The following is a 27,701-nucleotide window of genomic DNA, read 5'->3' on the forward strand; positions in this document are numbered from 1 at the left end:
GGCAAACAGAGGAAAGCCGACAAAGCCGATAAGTATCCCTTTACAGTAGCCACAGCAAAGCCGTGCTGAACAAGAGAAAGGGTAAACTGCAAAATGTCAGATAAACGAGCCCTCAAAGGATCAAATGACTTCTCTCCACATCAGAGCACAAATTTAGACCACCTATAGGAATATATAGATTTGGTGGAATGACGTCTGGCAGACAAAATTACATCTACCACATCAGGCGGGAGAGAGAAAGAATTCCGGTTGCCCCGTTCAATCTCCAGGCATGAAGGTGTAAGCTCTGGAGGTGGGGGTGTAGAACCTGCCCCTCCGACTGCGAGAGGAGATCTGCCCTCAGAGGGAGACGGAGCGGAGGGCACGAGGAGAGGTGGAGAAGATCTGTATACCACACCCTTCTTGACCAATCCGGGGCGATCAAAATGACTTGGGCCCGGTCTTGGCGAATCTTCCTCAGAACCTGAGGAATCAAGGGTATGGGAGGAAACGCGTAAAGGAGATGCGAGTCCAATCTCAACTGAAACGCGTCCCCCAAAGCTCCCTGCATCGGATACTGGAGACTGCAGAACGACGGGCAGTGAGCGTTCGAGAGTGGCAAACAGATCCACCCGAGGAGTTCCCCACACCCGAAAGACGTGACGAACCACCTCCGGATGAAGCCTCCACTCGTGGTCGGCAGAGAACTGCCGACTGAGACTGTCTGCACGTACGTTCAGAACCCCGGCCAGATGATTTGCCATCAGACAAATCTGATGTTCCTGAGCCCAGGACCAGAGGCGCAGAGCCTCTCTGCAGAGACAATGCGACCCCACTCCTCCCTGCTTGTTGACATACCACATCGCGGTAGTGTTGTCCGTCAGGACATGAACCGACTGACCGTGAAGGGAAGGAAGGAAGGAAGGCCTTGAGCGCCAAACGTATCACACGCAATTCCAGAAGGTTGATGTGAAGCAACCTTTCTTCTGGAGACCAAAGACCCTTGATCTTCAGATCCCCCAGATGAGCACCCCACCCTAAAGTGGATGCATCCGTTATTACTGTGGCCACCGATGGAGGTAGATGGAAGGGCTTTCCTTGAGACAGATTGCCCTCCACGTTCCACCAAGACAGATCCGCCGCAGCTTCTCTGGAGATCCTCACAGACTCCCTGTGATCTCCTTTGTGCTGATACCACTGCCTGCAGAGGAACCACTGGAGCGCCCTCATGTGCCAGCGTGCATGGTTGACCAACAGAATGCAGGAAGCAAACAGACTGAGCAGGCGAAGGACCTTCAGGACTGGAACGACCGCTCCATTGTAAAATAAAGGAATCAATTCCTGTATGTCGAGAATCCTCTGTACAGGTTGCGCTGAGAGGGCACCAGGTGAGATTTGGGCACGTTTTATCGAGAAACCCAATTTGTACAACAGCTGAGTTGTATCCTGCAGATGATGAAGCACCTTGTCTGGTGACTCCGCTTTGATCAGCCAGTCGTCCAGATAGGGGGAAAACTGAAATCCCCGACCTTCTGAGATGGGCTCCCACCACTGCCATCACTTTCGTGAAGGCTCGAGGTGCAGTAGTAAGACCAAACGGAAGGACCGCAAACTGATAATGTTGCGACCCTACCGTAAACCGGAGATACTTCCTTTGCGACTTCAGGATGGGTATGTGAAAATACGCATCCTGCAAGTCGATCGGCACCATCCAGTCCTCCTGATTCAGCGCTTGAAGAACCTGCGCAAGGGTGAGCATCTTGAACTTCTCTTGCTTCAGATAAATATTCAAGATCCTGAGGTCCAATATCGGACGCAATCTGCTGTCCTTTTTTGGAATCAGAAAATACCAGGAGTAGCATCCCTGACCCCACTCCTGCTCCGGAACCACCTCTATCGCACCTTTCTCTATTAACTTCAGGACTTCCTCCTGCAGGAGAAGACGGTGGTTCTCTGAGCAAACACCTTGGCAAGGTGGGTAATTTGGAGGGAATTCCCGAAAGGGAAGGGAAGGGCATACACATTTTCTACAAGATCTAGAACCCAAAGATCTGTAGTAACCGATTCCCATTCTTGTAGAAAATAGGTAAGCCGACCCTCCACAGGACCAACATGATCCAGAATGGCAGATCTAGGGCTGCTTTGTGGTAGTGGGAGGGACTGAGGAAGAGGAAGAGGAGGAGGAGGAGGAGGAGAGCTGTCGACCACGTGTGCGACCCCTAATTCTGCCTCTGTACCCCTTATACAGAGAACTCTGCTGTTGTTGCTGCTGGGGCTGCCTGTAAGAACGAAAGGATGCCCTTCCGAAACCCCTATACCTCTTGAACGAACCCCTCGACTGGGATTGAAGGCCCAAAGACTTAGCCGTAGCCTTGCTTTCTTTAAAACGTTCAAGTGCAGCATCCGTCTTCTTGCCAAAGAGTCCGGAGCCATCAAAAGGCAAGTCCAACAGCGTTGATTGAACATCAGGGGAAAACTCTGATGACTTAAGCCACGCACTCCTCCTAGTGGCAACAGAAGACCCCATGACTCTTGCTACTGAGTCAGCTGTGTCCAATCCACTCTGTATCACCTGACGCGCTGCCGCCTGGGCATCCGCCAGGACCTCATTAAATCCAACCCTATCCTCCTCTGATAGTTTTGGGGCTAGTTGTTTCGCAGAATCCATGAGCGCATGTATATAGCGTGCCAAGAGGCAAGTGGCATTAGTAGACTTAAGAGCCATGCTGGGCGAAGAAAAGACCTTTTTGGCCGACTGATCCAATTTCTTAGCCTCCCTGTCACTCGGGACCTGGGGAAATGAACCTTTAGATCTCCCTGAACATGCCGCCTGAACCACCAGGCTCTCAGGAGACGGGTGAGAAGTTAAAAACTCTGGGTCCCCCGGAGCTGCCCTATACCTCCTGGCAATGATTTTTGAAACTGCCAGAGCAGAAAAGGGCTTACGCCACACATCCATCACTGGCTCTATGAAGGCTTCGTTAAATGGCAACAAGGGCTCAGAAACCGTAGTGGGAGAGTGCAGCACTTCTGTCAAAATGTTCGACTTTAATTCAGTAGAAGGCAAATGCAGATCTAAAAGTTCAACCGGATTCTTACAACTGGCGTTGGTGGTGCCGCGATCGAATCTGACGGCGCCGGTGCCGGCGTCGAACGTGGATCCACAGGAGCAGCCGGCATCGAGCGAGGTCGAATCGGCGCCGGTGAAGAAGGGAGCGGCGTCAATGTCCTCGGCGCCGGTAGATGCCAAGACGGCGTCGCCGGAAAAATCGGCATGAAGGGGGCCTGAGGATAGGCTTGAGGCACCCCCAAACTGAAGGCCATAGGACCCATAGGACCCGAAGGTGCACCAGCGGAGTACATGGCTCTTGAAAATACCCCATACATTGCATTTAGATAATGCGTGGGGTCCTGACCTGGTCCAGGGAACGCAGGATACTGATCAGGCATCACCGGACTCGGGCCAACAGGCGCTGACGGTGGAATCTGCGGGGCCGAAGGCTCACCCGGACCTGGATACTCTTCAACCGGAGCCGGGGACGAAGTCGGACCCGGACCCGGAGATGGAACCGGCATCGAAGATGGAGCCGGCGTCAGAGACGGAGCCGGAGAATGTTCCGGTGAAGCCACTGGAGAAGAAAGGCCAACAGGTGAATCCGAAACGGGCGAGGGAGATATAGAGTCCTTACGGCGTCGAGAGGGTGACTTCGACCTCGGAGCCGTACTCTTGTCCGAGTGACGCCAAGAGGAATGCCTCCTCTTCTTCTTGTGCTTCTTGGATTTTGAAGCATGCCCCGAAGTCGACTTCGACGCCGACCTCGATCTTGACCTCGTCCTTGATTTTCTCGGCCTCTCTTCTCTTTCTTCATCTTCGCGATGAACAGCTTCGCTTCCCTCTCCTTGAGCGCCTTCGGACTCATCTTGCGACAGCAAGAACATCCCTCTACATCATGGTCCGATGATAGGCACCATATGCAGTCGTCATGTGGGTCCGTGATGGACATATGCTTCCCACATTCACGACAGGGCTTGAATCCTGACTTCTTTGTTGACATCTTCACAGTAGAAGACAAAGAAAAGCAGTAGAAAAACAAAGTAACAGTGAAGCTACAGATAGAGATTCCCGAAATCCGTTGGCGTCGACGGCGCGGAAAAAAGGGATCTGACGTCATCACGCCGACGAGGTCTTCTTATGGAGCCGGTGACGTCAGCGGAGTCGCGAGCGGAGCCGTGTCTCTGTGATGTCGTCTTCGACCTCATCGGCGTGGACTGCTACAAAAGTTTCCGAATGTTGCTGTCGCAGGGGATATTCACAAGGTGAGGAATCCAATGGCAGATGTATCCATCAGAAAAGTACATTTAAGAGAGTCTTCATGGGAGTCCCTACAAGAGGGTGCGCAGGGTAACAATGAAAGGATGTTTTGGAAGAGAATTAATTCCTCACCCTGGAGCAAAGAGATGACCCCCAAAATTGAGACAGCAATTTTAGAGGAAGAATGGGTTGAGCACTTTGCTAGAATTTATTCGGCACCTGATAGAATAAAGCCTCAAAACTAGGGACTGACGACGAAGGATAATGAAACACAGTCCCTAACTTCTGTCATTACCCCTTTCTCTTACGAGGAAGTCATTAGAGCAATATAATTTAGTTAGGGTAGGAAAGCACCAGGGCCAGACTCAATCCTGGTTGATCTATTTAAGGATAATATATATCTATGGGGACCCTTACTTATGCAGGTGCTGAGGGTTTCTTGCCTAGTAGGCTTCCTCGCGTCCGGGGGAGAGTCAATCATAGTACCGATTTATAAAAAAGGGGACCGCCAGGACCCTGCATGCTACAGGACTATCTCCTTGATTGACTCCCTTGTAAAAATAGCAGGACGTATTATCTTAGAGAGATTGTAGTACTGGGCGGAAAGTGAGTTTATACTTAGCCTTCGTCGATCTCACATCGGCGTTTGATTGTGTGATACATGCGAGGCTGTGGGGAAAGTTGAAAGACATGCGGGTAGAGGGACCAATCATCAGCTTTTTAAGGGATTTATACACAGGATGCAGAGCCAAGATAAGGCACGGGGCTGGAGGAGAGTGTACCAGGGCCTTTGACATGGAGAAAGGAGTAAAACAGGGGTGTGTCTTGGCCCCCTTCCTGTTCTCACTTTATATAAACAGTGTGGGGGAGGAGCTTGTGGCTGCTACCAAAGATCTCCCACAAATAGGCAGACGCCCCGTCCCTGCCTTCCTCTACGCTGACGACGCGGTATTATTAGCAAGTATCCCATTGGCCCTACAGACGCTACTCACCAACTTTGTCAAATATATGAGTGATCTGGGACTCCAAGGTAATCAATCAAAAACCTTTATCATGAAGTGTGGAAAGAGCAACGTAAAATGTACAAACGTACTGATAAATGGGATAAAGTTTGATTTTACTAACACCTTTTCTTACCTTTGACTACTATTTGACAAGGACGGGTCATGGAATAATGCAATTGAAAATAGAAATACCCTGTTCAGTAGGGCATGCTGAGCCATTAGAGGCTTCGCAAGTAGACTAGGTATGAATACCCCAGAAATTATGATGAAAATATATAAAGCAAAATGCACTAGTATTGCACTTTATGGGGCGGGTATAAGGGGGCACAAGAGATGTGCTGAACTGCAAGCAACGGAAAATAATTTTTTTTAGATACCTTTTACCTATTCCAAAAAGCACCACAGCTTATGTAACACATTACAAACTTGGTGCCCCATTTCTCAGAGATTTAATCTAACTACAACCAATTCTGCTGTGGCACAAAATATGGACGTCAGACTACACTGATTTCAACCGAGCGATAATCACGGACTGTTTGAAATTAAGTGCGTATAAATCTATTCCATGGTTGACGTATGTCCAGCAATTCTTTGGTGCTATGGCCCACCCAGGGTGGGCCATAGCACTCCGGTTTTCTGTCCCAACACCCCACCCCCGAGAGCCTGGTTATCCAGGCTTCTACCTCCCAATCCTCCTTCCCGAACGCTCCGCCGGACCGGGATTCCAAGAGACTGGAACATTTTGGCAAAAAGCTGTTCTCCTCCCTTAGTTTGGGTCTGCGGTCCTTGAACACCGCCTGTCTTTTGGACCGTTATTCCCACTCTCTGTGGGATACGGTGGAGGACGTGCTGCCCCTGTGCCCGGAGGAGGCCCAGACACGACTTACCCAGGCTCTGGCCAATGGGAGGGATGCAGCACGACATGCAATCCGATGTGGGCTTGACACTACGGACTCGCTGGGTAGGGCGATTTCGACCACGGTGGTGCTTAGACGTCACGCCTGGCTGCGGTCCACGTCCTTTTCGGGGGATGTCCAGAGCACTCTCATGGACATGCCCTTTGATGGCACTCGCCTTTTTGGTGAGAAAGCGGACAGTGCGCTGAATCGCTTTAAGGACTCCCGGGCTACGGCCAAGTCCTTGGGCCTCTCGGCCCCGCGGTCGCAAACTTCCGCCTTTCGCCCCTTTCGTGGCCAAGGTAGGGGTGCCTCCTCACGTCAGCCTAGCAACCAGCCGCAGAACCAACCTGCGCGCGGTCGCGGACGTGGTTTCCGCCAAGGCGGTTCCGGAGCATCCGCCTCAAAGCCTTCCTAGTCCGAGCTTTCAGGCCCATACCACGCCAGTGGGCGGCAGAGTTCGCCATCACCTGCTCCACTGGCGGTCCATCACATCGGACAGGTGGGTGCTGCAAATCGTCCGAAGGGGCTACTCCCTCCCCTTCGAGACGACCCCTCCAGCCATGCCACCGCAGCACCACCGTATCTCGGGGGATCATTTGACTCTTCTCCACGAGGAAGTTTCGGCCCTCTTGGCCAAGGGGGCCGTCGAGCGCGTTCCGAGCCCAGAAGTAGGTCGTGGTTGTTATTCCCACTACTTTCTGGTGCCCAAGAAGGGCAAAGGGGGCCTGCGCCCTATCTTGGACCTCCGGAACGTCAATGCCTTCCTCCGGAAGGAAAGGTTCAAAATGTTAACCTTGGCTCAGGTTCTAGCTGCCCTAGACCCTGGAGACTGGATGGTAGCGTTGGACTTGCAGGACGCATATTTCCACATCCCCGTCCTGCCGGCCCACCGGTGTTACCTGCGGTTCACGGTGGGTCAGGGGCACTTTCAGTTTACCGTGCTCCCCTTCGGCCTTACCAGTGCCCCTCGGGTGTTCACGAAAGTGATGGTGGTGGTCGCAGCTCATCTGCGCAGATCAGGGGTTCCAGTCTTCCCCTATCTCGACGACTGGTTGTTAAAGCGGGCTCGCCCCAGGCAGTCGTCTCCCACCTCCAGACTACGGCGGATCTCCTGCATTTGCTGGGGTTTTCCATCAACGTGCCGAAGTCACACCTGAGTCCCTCTCAGAAGCTCCTCTTCATCGGAGCGGTTCTCGATTCGGCGCAGTTCCGGGTCTATCCGCCGGAACAGCGGGTCCGGGATATTCAGGCCCTGATTCCCATCTTTCGGCCTCTATCCTGGGTTTCGGTCAGGCTAGTGTTGCGGCTTCTGGGGCTGATGGCCTCCTGCATCCTACTAGTGCATCACGCCAGGCGGCGCATGCGGGCTCTGCAGTGGGACCTGAAGTTTCAGTGGGCCCAGCATCACGGCAACCTGTCCGACCATGTCTTGATCTCGGAGGGCACTGCACAGCAGTTGCAGTGGTGGCTCACGGACCGCGATTGGGTCACGGGCAGGAGCCTCTCCCTTCCCCAACCGGAGCATGTCGTGGTGACGGATGCGTCCCTCCTGGGATGGGGTGGCCATATGGGAGAGGCGGAGATCAGAGGCCTCTGGTCTCCGGCAGAGTCTCGTCTCCACATCAACCTGTTGGAGTTGAGAGCGATCCGACTTGCACTGAAAGCCTTCCTTCCCTCTGTCAGGGGAAGTGTCGTGCAGGTGTTCACGGACAACACCACCGCCATGTGGTATTGCAACAAACAGGGCGGGGTGGGGTCGTGGACCCTTTGTCAGGAGGCTCTGCGCCTCTGGACGTGGCTGGAACACCAGGGCGTCACCCTAGTGGTTCAACATCTGGCGGGCTCTCTGAACGCCAGAGCAGACGAACTCAGCCGCCGGTGCATGATGGATCATGAATGGCGTCTGAACTCCGAAGTGGCGCAAGGTCTCTTTCAGCAGTGGGGAGAGCCTTGGTTAGATCTATTCGCCACCGAAGAGAACGCGCAATGTCAGCAGTTCTGCACGTTGGAATTTCCAAGGCGGCACTCGATCGGCGACGCTTTTCGTCACGAGTGGAGTTGCGGTCTGTTGTACGCCTTTCCGCCTATACCACTTCTGCCCAGAGTCCTGAAGAAGATCAGGCACGACCGGGCCCAAGTCATCTTGGTGGCTCCGGATTGGGCACGAAGGTACTGGTATCCCGAGCTACTCAGTATGTTGACCGATCCTCCGATACGGCTGCCCCTTCGGGAGGATCTTCTGTCGCAGCAGCAGGGGACGGTCCTCAACCCGAACCTGTCCAGCCTCCACCTCCATGCGTGGAGATTGAGCGGTGGCAGTTGATGCCATTTGACTTGCCTCCTGAAGCCTGTGATATCATTCTGACAGCCAGGCGTCCCTCCACAAAGACGGTATACGCCTGCCGGTGGAACAAATTTGTGGCATGGTGCACAGCAAAGGCTGTGGATCCCCTTTCGCCCCTCTTTCTGAGGTTCTCCTCTTTCTTCTTTCTTTGGCCCAGCAGGGCTCTGCCCTGGGCACCTTGAAAGGTTATCTTGCTGCCATCTCTGCCTTCTTGCGGCTTCCTGATCAGCCTTCTCTTTTCAAGTCCCCTGTAGTTACACGCTTTCTAAAAGGCATTACTCACACGTTCCCTCCTGTCCCTTTTGTAATGCCTCAGTGGGACTTGAATCTTGTTCTCACATTTCTAATGTGCGCTCCCTTTGAGCCTCTTCATAATTGTCCTCTTCGTCTGCTGACGCTTAAGACTGCTTTTCTGGTAGCCATCACCTCGGCTAGACGGGTGAGTGAGCTCCAGGCTTTATCATCAAAGCCTCCTTTTTTCTCTGTTCATCCGGACAAGGTAGTCCTTCGGCCTCGTCCCTCCTTTCTTCCGAAAGTGGTGACCCACTTTCATCTTGGGCAGTCTGTCACCTTACCCACCTTCTTTCCGCCTCCGCATCCTTCCAAAGAGGAAGAGAGGCTCCACCGTCTGGACCCAAAACGTGCGCTCTCCTTTTATCTGGACCGCACAAAGCAGTTCCGGGTGGACGACCAACTTTTCGTTGGATACGTGGGTGCTAAGAAGGGGAAAGCTGTGCACAAACGGACCATCTCTCGGTGGGGCGTTTTGTGCATCAACATTTGTTATTCCTTGGCAAAAAAGGACCCTCCTGTTGGGCTGCGCGCCCATTCTACTCGGGCCACAGCGGCTACTACTGCCTTGAAACGGGGTGTCCCTTTGCAGGACATCTGTCAGGCGGCAACGTGGGCTTCGCTACACACGTTTGCCAGGCATTATTGCCTTGACAGCCAAGTCCGGAGGGATGGCTTCTTTGGCCATTCTGTCCTCCAGGACTTTCTGGTGTGATCTTGGTTCGCAGACCCACCACCGGGGATGGTATTGCTTGGGTATCTATTCTAAGGTGAGGAATCTAACTAACGTGTTTCTTTCAGATGAACAAGTTACTTACCTTCGGTAACGATGTATCTGTAAGAAACATTAGTTAGTTAGATTCCTCACCGACCCACCCATCCTCCCCGTTCTGCGAACTGACATCTAGGGTTAAGGCTATCCCTTTCAGGGCCCTAGACTTTTTTGGCACCAGTGTCGGTATCTTGCATGGCTCTGCGTTCCTGGCGCGGAAGGCTATGTACAAGAACTGACGTCAGCGCGCGAGGGCGGCGTCTAAGTAGTCCGACGACGTCATTCCGGCGCACGACGCCGACGACGGACGCGGAGCCGCAGACGACGCCTAGCGACGCGCAAGGGGTATTGCTGACGAAAAATCTTCCAGATCCAGTCTGACGCCTGGGGATATTCTAAGGTGAGGAATCTAACTAACTAATGTTTCTTACAGATACATCGTTACCGAAGGTAAGTAACTTGTTCTTTTTGCTGTCTACTTTTCTGTAAGATCCTTGGTCACTAATTGACCAATAAGTTCAAGACATTTCCTGTGGCAGTTGTGGGTTACATTTAGATGTACAACATTGACAAGCACTAGAGAATCTATTTATGAAAGGGAGAACCTCCACTGTTTCCTTTAGCTCATTCTTGAAAGACACTAAGTGCCTTGAGACCCTCATGGGTGATTTGCAGCACTCTATAAATGTTTGATTGATTTAGATCTTGGCAGACGGGTTACTCTGTCACAACAGTGACGGATATCCAATCCACCGAAATATAAATAACTTAGGATATGATGGAATTTATATTTTGTCAGACAGGAGATCGGTCACTGTTGTGACGGAGTAACCTATCCGCCAAGATCTAAAACAGGCCCTGAATCTATAAGCCTTTTCAGTTGCCCAGAGTGTATTAAATTCCGACCATTTGGGATTATATTACATTGGTTGTATCAGCTTCTGGTAATTTCTTGTTAGCGCCCCAATTCCGCTATTCTAGAATTGGCTTAAGTTTGGGAAGCAGCACTCTGGAACCAACTGCCTGACCAGCTGTGATCAATGTCTTTATTTCCAGTAGATACATGTGGCTTTTATTGTGATCAAGATCTCTTAGCACTAGGATACCTTTCAGGTAACAAAGCACATTACAAATCTAACTTCTTCTGCATTGCATTACTAATTACTTAAATTCATGTCTTCCAGCATATCGGAGAGATCTAGGAGCTTATACACAAGTCACTTCGCTATTCATAAACATGTCACTTGTATTCATATTCAGTAAAAAGACAATGACATGTCCGCATTCAAAACACGCTCGTACTTCCTGTTTCAAACTCTTGCATTACCAAATAAATCTCTTACCTGATGACAGAATGTTTCCGCCATTTTGTTGACTAATGTTGCTCAAACACTGCAGCTCCTGCTGCTTGCCTACTTTTTCAAGCTTTCGCTTTTTTTTAGATTTACTATCAAACATTGTAAACGAGACCTGCAAAGAAATGTTTTGTACAGTCAAAAGTTAAGCATGACTTAGCATTATTCATATACAAGAGTATCCACCAGCTCGAACCATAGGTAACTACAGTTTTCAATGTCAGTTCCTTCTGAATCCCACCAGATAATGGAGGCCCGAAGTCACAAACGCACATTCAGCCACTTCTTAATGGTTGCAGGTAACCAGCAACGGTATTCTTTGCACTGTACTCAGTCCCTTCTCCTCAACCCAATCAGGAAACCATAGCTTGGAGAAACAGTACTTAATATTCAACCCCTTCTTCTCACTCCATAGATAACCGAAGCTTGGATATAAAGTACTAGACACTAGGCCCCTTCTGAATCTCACAAAGTAACTGAGGATGTTATTTACAGAACTGCACACTTCGATCCTTCTCTTCAGACCCTCTCAATCTCACCAGGTAACCAAAGATCAGAATTATAGCACCATACTCTCAGCTACCTTCTCATCAATCCCAAACCGTAGCTGAACCTTTCATTAATAGAACCGCAAACTCAGATCCTTCTCCTCAAACCCTCTGTTGTCTCAATCTCAGTAGGTAAGCAAAAATCGAAGTTATGGCACCATACTCTCTACCCCGTCTCAGCAATCCAAGCAGACATATGAACTTTTGATTTATGGACCTATGCACTCAGATCCTTGTGATGTTGTCTCAATCACACAGGTAACCAAAGACCAGAATTATAGCACCGTACTCTCAACCCCTTCTCATCATTCCCAAAAGGTAGCTGAACTTTAGATTAATTAAACTGCATTGGGTAGGTAGGAAAGAGCCCCTTTTGGACATGGTCACCCCCCCCCCCCACACACACTTTTTGCCTGGTTATTGATGCAATTTTGACAGAGAGTGCACTGGGTTCCTGCTATCCAGTTCTCCAGTGCCAGCTCTCTTGCCCTAAAACTGTGCAGTTGTTCCCCCAATTGACAATACCCTTGACACCCCTGTAAGTCCCTAGTAAATGGTATTCCAGATACCTAGGGCATGGGTACTATAGAGGGTCCCTAAGGGCTACAGCATATATTGTGCCACCCTAGGGGACCCCTCACCAAACTCATGCAGACTGCCATTGCAGGCTGCGTGTCCTTGTGCAGACAAAAGTGAAAACAGGACATGACACACATCCTTGTGTGCCATACCTGCAGAAAGTGCATGCAGTATAGGTAGGTCACCCCTACAGCAAGCCTTACAGTCCTAACACAGGGTGCACTATGCTAAGTGTGTGGGCATAAGTGCATGAGCAGATATGCCCCTGTGCTGGCCAGTTCAATTACTGCCAGTACAAGTGACCAGGGAAGACATTTTAAGTACATGAGCTAGACACTGTTAAAAAATGAGTGCCCCCAGCTACATGATGGCTACACCGAAACAAAATATGTTTGGTATCCAACATCTTGCATTAATAAACCCATGAATGCACCCAGAGGGAACTTTAGAGGTGTACCCGAAAACCCAGCAACTACTAGTGTGCTGGCTAACTGGTTCTGACAAGCCTGCCACCACAGACAAGTTTTTAACCTCCAGGGGTGAGAGCCTCCACTCTCAGGAGGTCAGGACCAAAGCCTGCTCTGGCAGAGGGTGTTTTATAACCCCTCCAGCAAGAAGAACTGTAAATTAGCACTTCAAGGCAGGGAGCATCAAAAGAGTCCATCGCCTTTGGGGCGTATCTTTGCCGTGCAGGAAGATGGCCACTCACTAAGAGGGCTTTGCTGGCCGAGCTAACATTCCTGAAAAATCCTGCTTACAACAAGGCAATCCGGGGACAACCACATATTAGCCGGGCTCCTGAGACCGCTCTGTCCGTGATATGTGGCGGGCTGAAGTCTAGCTACCCCCTTCATGCAAAATGAGCCGGTGATTACCGGAGGCCTGCGGCGCTCTGTAACACGTAGCGAGCCGTGAACCTGCTGCTGGCGTAAGTGAAGGCAGAGCGGAGGGCGACAACAATATAACGGCCGAGCCTCAGACAAGTTCCCGTCTGACCATCTGCGGCGACCCCAAGCGTTGGTGGCCCTACTGGGAACGGAATGTGCCGAGGAGTGGCGGAGGCCTGCTGCGCTCCGTAGCCCATCCTGCGATGCAGCCTCGTTGCTACGCCTTAGATCCTGTGGTTGGTGACATGGAAGGAGAGCCTGCGGGGGCCAACGGAGACTGCCCAGTGCGAGACCTGACCAGTCAGTTGTGCTGTACCTGGAGCCCTTGAGGAGGCGAAGTGATATCTGGAGGCCCGAAACCCGTGAGTACCCTTCCGCTCTCAGGGCCGGACGATCCCGGGGCGTGCTGACAGGTCATACCCCGGTCGGAGGGACCTCTTCGTAGGCACCTGGCTGGGGGGTGTTGGTCCCCGCTGCAGGGGAGTCCGTGATCCCAGCTCATAGAGGGCCAGCCTCTGTGGCGCTCAATCCCCGCATCATACGCATACTGGCTGTAATTTTGATAATATCCTCTACAGCATGGGAAAAAACGACCCCAAGAAAGCAAAGTTGCCCTTTGAAAGTAAACCGATCACGCGCCTTATGGAGCCGGGCCCAGACTCAGACTCAGACACGGAAGCGGGCACCAAGGCAAGTGGAGTGGGTCAAGCAGAGGACCTCTGAGGAATCCTGCTTGAGGTCAGAACCAGCCTTAAGACTACACCAAACTAGATGCTCTGACCTCCAGGTTGGACATGGTTAAAAAAAACAGGTTGACTCTCAGGAAACTAGGCTAGATCGCTAAGAAAATTGAGCCTCTGATGCGCACGACTTCCAGGTAAAATCCAAGGACCAACTCTTCCAGATGGACAAGGTCCTTTGCATGATCAAAGCCAAAAAAGAGGATTTAGAGGCTGGCTCTTGGCGAAAGAACCTCAGGATAACAGGAATCCCCGAGACAACAGCGATCCCCAAGATGGAACCCTACATAGAGACTACTGCGCGATCAATTTGGCACGGATCTCTCCGCAGTGTTTACACTAGAGCGTGCACACCGCTTGTTGGGTCCCGACCTCCAGTGGTTGCCACACCAAGACCCATTATTGCACGTATACTCAAGTACTGTGACACCGTCTTGCACATGGCTAGAGAGCGCAGATCTATTCATCACCATGGCAATAATATCTTGTTCTATCTGGACTTTACCCCCACTGTACAAGCGGCCCGTCGAGAATTTGTGCCTATCAAACACATCCTACAACAGGTCGAATCCCATATGCCCTGCTTTACCCAGCTAAACTAAAAGTAACTTTTGTTGGACAATCACATTCCTTCACTTCCGTAAATTCGGCCCTTAAATACGCCAAGCATATCAGCGGTCACAAGAAATCCCCAAGCCCAGCCAGAACACCGGAGCGGACGCTGGCATGAGTGACAATGACTGATAATGCAAAACTCAGTCCGGACCATTGGCAATTTGCAATGCCAGTACAACATACGCGGCCCACACCACAATGAAGTTGAAGAATAACATCTAGAAAGCCTGGGCTACACTACTATTTCATAATTGCATACCCTGTTTTGCATAAAGTACATGTGCCGCTTGGCCACCCCGCCATTCCGGCTGGGTAATATGCAGACGACCCAGGCCCCCACGGGAGAACTCCTATTACTAAGTTGGTTATTCAGTTACCTTGTAGTTAAGGGGAGGCGGGAGGGTAGCAAATCACAACCTAATTGGGGGGTTGGTGTGGGAGGGGGGTGTGTTGGGGACAGACTGTAATTGGGGTGGGTAGGGACAAGAGGGCATACAACCTTAGCAATTGAACACACAAGGGGGTACCCATTCATCCTGCATTTTAAAAATCCTGGACAACACACCCACCTTAGGCATTTGCAGTTTACATGTGAGCTAAACAGTGGACCCAAGCATACCCGTAATGGGTCAGTCCGACATCCATACTAATGACCTCGGTTACCTTTCTCATTTGGAACATTACAGAGCTTAACGACCACAGGAAAACACGCCTCATCCACTCATATTTAATTAGGCATAAGATAGACATATGCTTTCTACAAGAAACGCACCTTCAGAACACGACAGACCCAAACAACATAATAGATACTGGGGTGAGCTATACTCGTCAGTCTATTCTAACTTTTCACGAGGAGTAGCTATACTGATACCACGTGGATTAGGGTGGACCACTTCCAGCACCTCAATTGATTCTGAGGGTAGATACAGCATTATTAGTGGCACAGTAGACACAACACCCATCACTCTGGCAGCAGTCTACGGGCCCAATACGGATGACCCTGGCTTCTTCGACACGGTCTGGTCCAAGATCTCCCTGATGGAAAGCGATACCCTAATGTGGGAGGGCGACTTCAATGCCATTCTGCATTGTGAAAATCTGAAATAATTACTGTTAGCATAAGCTGAAACCATCTTGGTTATGGCATCCATTTTGTTGGCTTTGTAGTTCTCCCATCCTCTGCTGCTCGTCTTTTTCCATGCCTGTGCTGTCTATTGTAGTTGACTTCCTGACTCAGCTAAAAGCAAAATGCATGCTAAAGAGTTTGTAGCTGCCAGAAAACCTGGTCTCAGACTCAACTGTCAATCTCTTAGTGCTGCCATAAGCACTCCTGCTCCCCTCCCACTTTGCTGACTAAGTGATTTCCCATCTGCTCAGGTTTGTCGGTAATTATTCCTGTGTAGGCCTGTACCTTCTATATGTATCCATATGCTTACCTGTTCAGAAAAAGCTGTATATAAGGCCTGTGTTCTATGACTTCAATGTACTACCTCAGGGAGCACTTGAGTGAGTAATAAACTTATTTGAATTCCAGCTTCAGTGTCAATCTCTATTTTGTTGGTCTAAGGACCCGTGGACAGAGAAGGGTGGCCCCTGCACCGGTATGCTCATTGAAAAGCACATTTCCACAGTTGGCGCCCGACACGTGGGTCCTCATCGGAGAAGCGGCCGTCCAAAGGAGTGGTCTTGACGGGAGAGTGCAATTTTGCTGAGGAGAAGTCTTGCATGAGGAGACCTTTGTCTTTGGAGCCGAAGTGATTTTTCCAGTTTTCTCGATTTGACCCTCAAGGTGTTGTCCGGTCCCGACTGAGGTATCCTTTGGTGTTTTTTCTTTTCTTTCAGTGACCATTAGATCGACCAAGAGCTTAACAGTTGGAAGTTGGAGACTATGGTTTGGTAAGGTCGCTGAAGCAGCACTCTTGGCCAAGATTCTGGTTTTGTTTGTTTGATTTATCCTTTGCAAAAGATAAAGGCAGGTAATGTGGAGATTTTTCTCTACTTTAAAAAAAAAGTTTTTTAAATAGATTTTATTTGTCAAAATAGCACGTATAATGCAGACCTCTGAATCCCAGAGATAACTGCCGCATGAGAGACACTAAATACAATGACTTTGACCATTTTGCATAATGAAAAATCGGAGAATATAAAAGGCAATGCAAATAAAATCAATTTCTTTAACCAACCAACCCCCCACCTCCCTCCCCAACCCCCAGTGCACCGTCTCCATAGTCCGGAACTACATATATCTGACCCAGGCTGCTATCAGTCCACACAAGAGCTCAAAAGCCACAGTACCATCATCAATTGAGGCATTGTGAGCCACATGTAGGGGAATGCAATGAGCAGGAGAGGGCAACTGGCTACTCTGGGTACCGACCCCGGTCCCCCCTCGACGGCTCCAACTCCAAACCTCGGTAATCAGCCCAGCGCCTCCAGATCTTATAGTGCTTCCTAGGGCACCCTCTAGCCTCAAAGATGGGGAGTTTGAGGCCCATACTAAAGTCTAGGCCATTTTTCCAGGTCAAGACCGATGGGGCAACCACCACCTTCCAGGCTCTAGCTAGATCTCTATTTGCTAATGTGAAGCCTAGGAGCAGGAGATGTCGCTTATAGATGTTGCCCCGATCCCTTCCATCACATGGAGGAGAACTAGTTTCGGTGAGTGTGGAAGCACCCACGCCAATACCTCAGAGAGACAAGCTAGCACCCCCCTCCAGAAGCGAGCCAGCGCTGTGCAGGGTCATATGGTATGTATTAGGGTCCCCTCCTCATGCCCGCATCGGAGACACTCCGGGGAAGCCACCAAGCCCGCCCTCCATAGTCTAACCCTGATAAAGTACACCCGGTGAAGGTATTTAAATTGAATTAGTCGCAGGCGCACTGCAATCACCGCCTCACGTGGGGAAGCCAAAGCTTCTGTCCAGTCCTCCTCCTCTACCTGGCCCACATCACCCTCCCAGGCCTCCCGCAGTCGCTGCAAAGAGGGGGAACAATACATAATGAGAGATTGATTGATTTTGGAGATCTTGTGATCAAGAAGGTCCCCCGTAAAGATCTTTGCTTCCACCGGACTAAACTCCGGCAGTGAGTCCAGGCCCTCCAGGCTGGGAGCAATGGCATGCCTAAACTGTAAATATTTTAAAAACTGAGTCTTTGGCATCTGAAACGCCGTCTGGATGTCTTGGAAGGATTTCAATACCGTGCCGCGCTTAACATCTCCCAGAGTAGATATCCCGATGTTATCCCAATCGCGGAATCCAGAGAGACCAAACAATTGGGGAAAACGACCGTTGTGCCACAGCGGGGTCTCCTTCGTCAATCTGTTCCACTAGCCCATCTTTTGCAATGCCTGCCTCCAAATCTGAAACACAATCCGCGTGGCAGGCGGAAGAGGACGCCTCAATGGGGCAGAGTAAAGAATAGTGTGCAGGGAGTGGAGTGGCGTTAAGGACAAGTAGATGCGATGCAGCATAGTAGGACCAAATATCGAAGGTTGCCAACCACCGACAATACGTAGAGAGGAAGCACGTCCGGACAGCCACCCTAACCGCGCCACCCTCCCAAAGAAACTGTCACAGAACCAAATTCACCTGTCGAAGCTACTGTGGGGGAAATCGGATAGGGATCATTTTGTAATTGATACAAGAGGCGCGGGAGCGACACCATCTTGAAAATGGTCAACCAGCCGTAGATGGACAGGGGCATGTGGGACCAGATCTTAATGCCCTCACGCACCCGCTCCCATACAGGTGCAAGATTACGCTCCCAGGCCGTAGCGGGAGAATCAGATAGGTACACCCCCACATATTTCATGCCCCCTTGTGCCACCCGTACAAACGACGCCCAGAAGCCAAACTCCCAGTACCCCCAAAGTGGACTTCTGGGGGTTCATGTATAACCCGGAGGTTCCCCCGAAAACCTGCATGATACGCAACAGCCGCGGCCCCGTTCGTTCCAGATCGGTAAGGAAGAACAAAACATCGACGGCATAGAGGGCGATGCGATCGGACAGGCCGTGCGCCCACTCAAACCTGGACACCTGAGCGTCCATCCGAACCCAGGCAGCCAGGGGCTCCATTGCTAAGGCAAAAAGGTATGGGGATAATGGACACCCCTCCCTGGTGGCAAAGCTATATGAGGGTGGAGATGGTTTGCCAGAGCCTTGGCCAATATCTTGGCCTCGACGTTCAGGAGGGAGATAGGGCGGTACGAGGCAGGGTGTTTCGGTGGTCTGCCGGGCTTATGAAAGACTACTATCTCCGCGTGTCGCCAATCACTGGGCAGATGCCCCCGGTCCCTAGCCTCCTCCACCACCCTGCGATAGTGTGGCCCAGCTGCAAAAAATATTTTTTAAAGAATTAACATGGAAAGCCATTAGGGCCTGGGGCCTTGCCAGAATTAAGATCTCCCAGGGCTGTCCCCAGCTCCTAGTCAGTAAGCGGGCCCTCTAAGTCCCCCCGAACTGCATCCGAGAGTGCCCTTGGAGGGAGATCATCCAAAAAACGATCAATGACCTCCACCGAAAGGCACTCCGCAGGGGCATACAACTGAGCATAATATTCTGCAACTTTGCTAGGATCGCAAAAGAATGCCGTAAACTGATGAGAGCATGGATACACCTTCCCCTCACTGTAATTGGTAGAGTTAATCTTGTGAAAATGTCCATTCTTCCTAAAATTTCCTTTTTGTTTAATACAATTCCTCTTTATTTTGAACCTTCTTTGTTGGATAAACTTCAGAGTGAGATAAGTTCCTTTATCTGGTGCAACAAAAACCCAAGGATAGCTTGGAAAAAGATAAGGCGTCGAAGAGAGAAGGGGGGCATGGCAGGGCCCGATTTACAGGTTTATGCCTGGGCATTTCAGCTTTCCCATTCCCGTATGCTGTTAAAAACACCTTCAGGCGTAGGGACTGGTAATTTGTTTGCTACTTTGTTGAAGGGTGAAGGAGCTGGGCAATCAGGTTTTCTGTTTAAGTTTGGAGACCCCAAATTTTTTAAAAAGGTGAAGTTGAAGATCTGACAGGGCCCGGCAAGAACTTGGGCAAAAATAAAATCCTGCACTAAACTAGGGTATTACTCCAGTAGAGCACCTTTATGGGATCTTCCAGAGGCGCCAAACTGGCTAAGTGATGCACTTGCAGTACCACTCAGTGAATCTGGGATAGCTGTCTGGGGGGATCTTTTTGTGGAAGGTACTTTGATCCCATGGGAGGACTTAGTTCGTAAAGTTGGGCCCAATCTCTCAAGATTTAAATATGTACAAATAGTAAGTTGGGCCCAAGCAGCAACAACACGACCCACACGACCTAATAAGTCCGTTCTAGGGGGAGGAAGCTACCTGGAATCCCTTTTAGTTGATCAGCCTCCTGTAAAAAAAGAGGTCTCGCTATGGTACTCTCTAATAATGGATGAAATGGATGGCGACTTTGATCTCCCAGAACAGCTGTGGAGTTCCTTGATACCTGACTCCAACGTTGCTGATCTCTGGTTGATGTCCTGTAAACTGTTGTGGGAATTAGTGAAACCAGCTTGGCTACGCAGGAACCACTTGTTTACACTACATAGGGCTTACTATTCCCCACAAAGGCTCTCGAAATTTGCTGCAGGAGGTCCGGTGGCTTGCCCGAGATGTGGACTTATGGAGGCTGCTGACTCACACATGTTTTTGGAGTGTCCTCACTTAACTCCATTTTGGGACGCAATTAGTAGTAAACTCTCGGCTAGGCTGGGACGCCTGATAGTAATAGACCTGAAACTAGTAATCTTCGGAAGGGTAGACTCTACACAGTCTATGGCTGGTAACCTATTATTTTATGCAATGCTGGTGGCTCGTAGAGAAATCTGCAAACGCTGGAAAGAACCCACCGCACCATCGTTGTATGAGTGGCACAGATCCTTGCTTCAGATTTCTAAACTAGACATAGCTAGGGCCAGTAATCATGACAGGAGAAACTTTTGGAAGTTGTTGGAGGGTCTCCCTGAACTCGCTGGGGTTGTTATTTATTTATTTATTTCCCCCCAGCTCCGATGATTATTCAGCCATTGTACTATCTTGCTGCTTTTTTTTTCTTTCTTTCTTTTTTTTTTTTTTTCGATGGTCACCCTTCCTTTTGCCCAGGTCGCGCACACCATCGGCAGCGGCATGTATAACCATAAAATTGGTTAATTTCTGTCAGCTGGCTAACATGGGTTGAACTGTTAGGGTGCCCGTGGCAGCTGTAGGGCTCTTGTATTTGATCTCTCATCTACTTCCCTTCCAGTATTGACTGTGCCAGCGCAGCAGTGCACCCGCAGTTCTTGCTACCCATGCAGTAGGCTCTCAGTAGTCTGGAACCATGGCAGTAAATGAGGAATAAAAAAAAAATAAAAAAAATCTGCAAAACTACTCGCGATAGCACAGGGAGTCCATCCAACCCCACCACCCCCGAGAGGGCCTGGGGGCGAAGCGAACCGGGACACAATTGGAGCAGCATTTTACCAGATTTGTCGCCCCACTGGTAAATCCTACTACGAGTAGCAAGCCAGGCTTGACGAGCCTCATCCAAGAGGATATGAGAATAATCCTGCTAGCAGCAGCCGATGTCAAGCAAGCCGCCCGCCCTCCTCCCTGGCGCGCATCTCCAACTCAAGAATAACTGCCTCTGCTCGAACCAGGGCCACCCTACGCTGTCTTCGAGCCGCGGCACAAAATGAGATGTCCACCCCCCGATTAGTGGGCTTCAAGGCCTCCCAGAGAGACTCTGCCCTCAAGACCGAGCCCACGTTAATAGCCAAATATTGATCTAGGGCATCTCCCATTCGTACCCTGTAGTCCTCCTTCTGAAAATTCCTGACCGGGAGACGCCATCGGAATGGGCCACCGGCCCCCCCTGCTCGTATAGTGAGTGCCACTGGGGAGTGATCAGGGAGCCCCCGCGGGAGTATTTCAGCCGCCACCACTCTGCTGTCAAAAACCTGTGGGATGAACAAATAATCCAGGCGGGAGAAGGAACCATGAACTGCCAAAAGATACGTATAGCCCTGTGTATTACCATGTAGCCTGCGCCATGGGTCAACCCAATCAAGACTCGTCACTAAGGAATGCAGCTTGGTAGGATGACGGGATTCAAATAAACCCCCCCCCCCGACTTCCATCTATCCCTGGCCATATCCATCACATCATTCCAATCACCTCCCACCACCGCGAGGCCCTCAGGGATATCGGACCACAGGGTCTGGGTCTTTTCCGCCAACCCCCAGGAAAAGGGCGGGGGGGCATAGACACTCCCCAACACCAAGGTCTCACCCCCTACCGTACCTTGTATGAGCAGGTACCTGCCCTGCAGATCTCCCCAGGTTTTAACATGCGTGTAGGCAACCCTCCGATGTATTAAGATAGCAACCCCTCTAGAACCTCTCACAAACTCGGAATGAAAGACCTGTAGAAATCCGAAGTGCTGGAAACATACTGCCTTAGTCCCCATGAGGTGGGTCTCTAGCAACAATAACACATCTGCATGAACTCGCTTAGCTGACTTCAAAATTGCCCACGTTTGATCTTGTCCAGCGCCCCTGAACATTCCAGCTAAGAACCCTAATAAGACCTGGGGTCTCCCGTGAACTAACTGCCATTCCTACTCCGTGCAGAACCTATACAGTACCAGATCAGCAGCAAAAATCCTCCAGAAGACATAAAAAAGAGTCCAGAACACATGTAGACAGTGCAACAACCCCACAAACCCCCCCCTCCTCCAAAAACCACAACCCCACAACACCTCCCCCCACCCTGTACATCCAAAACAATGAAGTACCTGTCACGGCAGGCAGAGCAGGCTGACCCCAACAGGAGGTCCCACCCCTCACCCACCAACAAAACCCCAAATCACAGCCCATTGTCTAGTGGCACCCTCTCCTTCCACGGAGAGACTGGCTCCCACACATGCCCCATCGGCCTCTATAAGGTTCTCAAGGTCTGAAAGCGACATGGGCATCCTGGTGTCAGTCCGCTGAGACGTGTGAGCGAGACACAGAGCCCTTCCAAGCCGCGGGACCCACAGATCGCAAGCGGCGTCTGGACTTGGTTCGTCTGCCCCCTCTCCCTGCGGCCCATGCTGGTTCTGGGCGGGCTCACCAGAGGAGGAGTCCGATTCCCTTCCCGGGGGAGTGCGAGGACATAGCCGCACAGTTTCATCTGTCCAGTGAAACACCTCCTCTAGCGTGTCAAAGAAGTGTGTGTGGAACCGGTATACTACACTCAGCCGGGCCGGATAAAGCAGAGCATAAGGGAGCTTAAGTTCACGGAGGCGGGCCTTAGCGGCCAGGAACGACTGCTGCCACTGCGGCACCAATTTAGCGTAGTCCGGGAAAATTAAGATGCATGAATTATTAAACAGCAAGGGATCCTTAGCTCGGGCTTGTTTCAGGATAACGTCCCTGTCGTGGTAATTGAGAAGCTTGGCGATGACGGGCCGTGGACGCGCGCCCGGGGGGGGTGGGGGACTTCTGCATCGGAGCCCTATGTGCACGTTCCACAACAAAGCAAGTTGAGAGTTCCCCAGCGGGGCGCCAACTCTCGAGCCAGTCCATGAGAAATCGTTCCATTTTCCCCTTCTGGCAGTCCTCCGGAAAACCAACAAACCGCAGGTCATTGCGTCGCGCTCTCCCCTCCGCGTCTTCCACTCTCAATGCTAGGCCCTGTTGGGTGGCCTCCAGTGACGCTGCTTTCTGCTGAAGTGTGGCAACCACATCCTCCACGCCCGAGATCCTTCTCTCTGTCTCTGTGATGCAGGCACCGCCTTTCTCAGGTCCAGACGCAGGAGCATCAAGTCGGAGCCGACCGCCCCGATCTTGGCTTCCAAGGTGTCTCTAGATTGCATAATGGCGGCTAGGAGGGCCGCATTATCCGCTACAGGATTTTGAGACCCCCGGGCTACGCCACCGGAGCCCCCGGCCCGTGAATTTGTCCCTGGTACTCTGTTTAGAGGAGCCACCGCCGGTTTTGTCTCTAGTCATAACGGCCCAATCACTACCCCCGCCGGAAATCTGAGGCTGTTCAGATGGAGGTTGGGGCCTCACTACCGGTGTAGTTTGGGCCGGCCGCCTCCCAAGCCGTCTTTCGCCCGCAACGCACCCCACTGCAACCCGACCTGGCCGCCGACGTCGCTGCAATGTCCGGTAGATTGCCACAACCCCAAGAACTCTCGCTGTCCGTCCGATAGCCGGACGAAGTAACTGGACAGTCTGTAGAGGGCTGAAAAGAAGGGGGGGGCACTGTGGACCGCCCGACGTGCCCAACCGGCAGGGTTTCACTACCACCTGCACCTGGTTCTCCCCTGTGCCCGATAAGACCACCAAACCCCCAAGAGATCCATACCCTCTAACAAAGGGGAGGGGGGGGGGGTCAAAGGGGAGGGGGAGGGTGAATGGGGGGTGGGAGGCACCGTACCACCCCCCAGGCAGGACAACGGTACTCGCTTGTTGGGCACCCGCCGAGCAGCCACTCCAGCCACACCAGGAGGCCTCCTCTCCACTGGGAACCACTCTGGCCGGAGGCAAGATGTCAAAATGGCAGCCAGCCAGCCGCGTCTCGCCCTCTGGAAGTCTCCTCCACTCGAGACTGCGTCAATTCTCCTGGCCGGGGGCCGCAGGACCGCTGACTGTTCGGGGCGCGCCCCGCACCACAAGCCTCAGCCGAGGCTCCGACAGCCGCCAGTCACCTCCCCTCCGCGGCCGCCGCAGTGGCCGGATAATGCGGCAGAAAGATCCAGGGGAGTCCGCGGCTGCGACTATGGCCTCGTCCCTCGCAGGCCGCCGAGTACTGCACTGCCGCCCACGAGACCGTTAGTGGACCCAAATACGGCTCAGGGGGCAAGGTTCCGCTGGCAGTGATCGCGGGACAATCCAAGGACCACAAAAAACGCTGATGAGGCAGGATAAATGAAGGATCAGTGCGGGGCTGAACGGAGCGCACTCAGCTAATGTCCGCAATGCTGGCCTGCCAAGCCACGCCCCTTTTCTCTACTTTTGAATATTTTGGAGATGTAATATTTTACAAAAACTTGGTAGCATGCCTGTTCCTAGCACACTCCGTAGGTTGTGTTGCTGTCTTGGTGGTACCAAAATGGATTTAGAAAGAAGTCAGCCGGCTCCCCCAGAGCAGACACCTAATAGGCATATGTACATTAAATACGGTATTTCTTCCATAATTTATAGTACACAGTGGAACAAATATACAAAAAAGATCCTGATCTACGATGGCCAGTGAATGGGTCATTTGATTTTAAAAAGATTCAGTATGTAGAGCAGTGTTTGTTTAAGCGAAAAGATATGTTTGATTGTGTACGAATGTGGGAGAAAGAAGTGCAAGAGAGAGTGAGGAAAGAACAAGTTATAGCAGAAAAAGAACAGCGAAAAACGATATATCAAAAAGCGTTCGAATTAAAAAACGAAAGAGATGAAAGCAATAAAAGAAACAGAGGAAAAGGAGCGTCGTTTAGAGGTAACTGGCCAGTACCCTGTTAAGAGCCCCATTTATCCCATACTTAATAAACCTCAGGATGATTCCATCTTGTTAGATCAACCTCCGCCCTCATATAAATTTCCCTCTGCCCCCGAGGATGATCTTTCTGAAGAAGAACATTTTTCTTTAGATGATAAAGACTTATATAAGCAAGATGGGCGGCAGACTCGCTCTACTTTGACTGTTGATGAAAAAGCCACCTTCAGATCCACTGCTCGCAAAGAAGCTCATGGGACTACTTATGCTCCAGACCCTGTAGCGATGAGCCAGCAGAGGAAGGATTTAGAGCAGTTATATTTTGCAGAGAAGTTTATCTGGGAGGTAATACTTGGTTTTAGAAACGTTTCTAAAAACTTAAGAGCCCACTGATATCAATTCTGATTATAAACCATTAAATGATGGAACTTTTCTTTTTTCAAATATACCTGATTTAATTAGGAGAGGAGCAAAAATCAGCTAGTCAAGTTAAAACTGCACAAACAGTTCAGACCCCAGTGCAAAAAGAAGAAGTTTTGGGGACAGATAATGACCTTAGTGATACTGTGGTTACTGTAAAACCGATGCGTGATGCTGGGCCTTTGTATGTTCCTCCAAAGGGTGCGGGAACAAGTGCTAATAAAGATTCAGATGCTGCAAAGGGATATTTTGTCTATAATTGGGTCTATACTCCTTGGAGTGGAGCAGATGTTATGGCTCTTAAAGCTGCTTTGCCCGATCAGCGGAAAAATCCAGCAGCTTTCTATGAAGAAGTGGAAGGCGCCATTAGCTCCTGCACTATGACCTTGCCAGATATGGATCTGTTTTTTGGGCTTATTTTGCCCCCTGATATGTGGAGAACAATTAGGAAAATAGATGATAATGTAGCATATGGTGATACATGGGTGCATTTAGAAGAAATAGATGTGGCTAGAGAGCCTGCACAGAAAACACAACAGGAGATATTCGATCTTCCCAAAGCTATTGTAACCAAGTTAAAAACTCTCATACCCCCTAAAAAAATAGATTGGACAACGTTAGCGTCTTGTAAACAGAAAGTGGATGAGTCAGTTTCTGATTTCTTTACACGATTTGAAGAGACATTCCATGACTTTAGTGGGTAGTCATTGACAGATGAAAAGGGTAAACATCTGTTCGTCGACAAATGTTTCGCTAACATGTTGCCAGAAATAGCTAGACGCCTTAAGGCCAGCGAGAGTTCATGGACTAAGTCTTCCCCAGTTTCCCTTTTGACCATGGCCCAGTATTATGAGCGTCAGGAATTGGAAGCAAAAGGCAAGGAGATAAGAAGGTTGGGGATTTAAAGACTAAAGTTATGTTGGCTCAAGTCTATGGTCCACCATTTAGAGGTGGTGGAAGAGGTGGACGTGCGATGTATCTCCCTGGTGCACCCCCTTTCTCTTGATCAACATTGGCGTTTTGAGTGCCCCCTTTTGCGAGGTCAGCAGTATCAACGGGGTAGAGGAAATAGGGGAGGAATAGGAAATAGTCCCAGGTTTGAGGCAGTTGAGCATGGGCCAAATTATTCTAATACTTTTGACAGATGGAATCAATATCAAATGTCAGATTATTCAGCTGATGGTCTTGGGGATTCTGATTATGCATAGGAATGCCTAGGATGGGGTAAGGAACCGGTTGCGGTCCCAGTAGATCAGAAAGGTCCTTATGTTGATGCAAATGTCTTGGGCTCTACTGATCGGTTTCTGGTTGATACAGGAGCTACTCGTAGTGCTCGGTCTAAAAAATTGGTTCCTAGGGCTCCCCTGTCTGGCACAATGATAACATCGATAGGATTCGATGAGACACCTACATCTAGCCTACGGTCACAGCCACTTGCATTTAGTCTTGATAAATTTACTGCAGCATGTCCACTTTTGCTTTCCCCTACCACGCCAGATAACATTGTGGTTATCGATATGCTTAAACATTTTCGTGCTACAATACGTCGTTCCCCAGAAGGTGTGCGTGTTATCTTAAATGATAATTATCCAATGGTTGGGAGGTCTTGTCTCATTAAAAAAGATATTGCTTTGGCATCGTTACCTAGTACTTTATGGGCTACATCAGATACTGATGTGGGACAATTGGTTATTCCACCAGTGCATATTCAAGTGAAGGAAGGTGCCTTCATTACCTCGATTGCCCCAATATAAAATATTTCGGGAAGGCGAAGAAACATTGATGCACATTGTTCAGGATTTGATTACGTTGGGGATTGTGGAAGATGTCCCTTATAACATTTATAAAAGCCCTATTCTTCCTATTTTGAAAAGAGACACTGATACTAAAATTTACAGATTTATTATTGATTTGCGGGAGGTTAACAAAATTGTAGTGCCCCAATATCCAGTAGTTTCTGACATCACGACACTTCTTACTATGGTTCCTCCTACTGCCACTACATTTAGTGTAATGGATTTGAAAAATGCGTTTTTTTCAACACCTATTCACCCGGACAGCCGTTATATGTTCGGCTTCACTTTGAATAATAGATCATTCAGATTCTGTAGAGCTCCACAGGGGTATACAGAGAGTCCTAGCATGTATAGCCAGGCACTAGTTTGTTGTACATTATTAAACCCTTGTTGGCCCTTTTGACTAATGACACTCCGATGCCTCTCCCATGGACTACTGAATGCCAGAATGCCTTCCAACAGCTACGTCAAGCACTTTGTTCTGCACCAGTATTAGGAAATCCAGACTACACTAAGACTTTCACACTCTATGTACACGAGAGGGAAGGTTGTGCCCTCTCGGTTTTAACACAGACACACGGTGATAAACAACGTCCTCGTGCATATTTCTAAGCTGTCCTTAATCCAGATGCCCGTGCGCTGCCTGGTTGTTTTCGAGCAATGGCGGCAGCAGCTGTGTACATAA

At 50.3% G+C, this 27,701-nt stretch overlaps 1 protein-coding gene across 1 annotated transcript in view; it reads right to left on the reverse strand.

The window, feature by feature from the left end:
* Window positions 1-27,701, reverse strand: part of LOC146816492 (uncharacterized) — a 401,972-nt gene that overhangs the window by 41,169 nt on the left and 333,102 nt on the right. Inside the window, exons 14-15 of the mRNA XM_085609516.1 lie at window positions 17,153-17,299; window positions 10,945-11,071 (exon numbers count right to left, since the gene is read on the reverse strand). Of these exons, the coding sequence (XP_085465642.1) occupies window positions 10,945-11,071; window positions 17,153-17,299 (274 nt within the window). The remainder of the gene's footprint in view (window positions 1-10,944; window positions 11,072-17,152; window positions 17,300-27,701) is intronic.

The sequence above is a fragment of the Triturus cristatus genome, chromosome 6 (genome assembly GCF_964204655.1).
Source record: "Triturus cristatus chromosome 6, aTriCri1.1, whole genome shotgun sequence".
Lineage (NCBI taxonomy): Eukaryota > Metazoa > Chordata > Amphibia > Caudata > Salamandridae > Triturus > Triturus cristatus.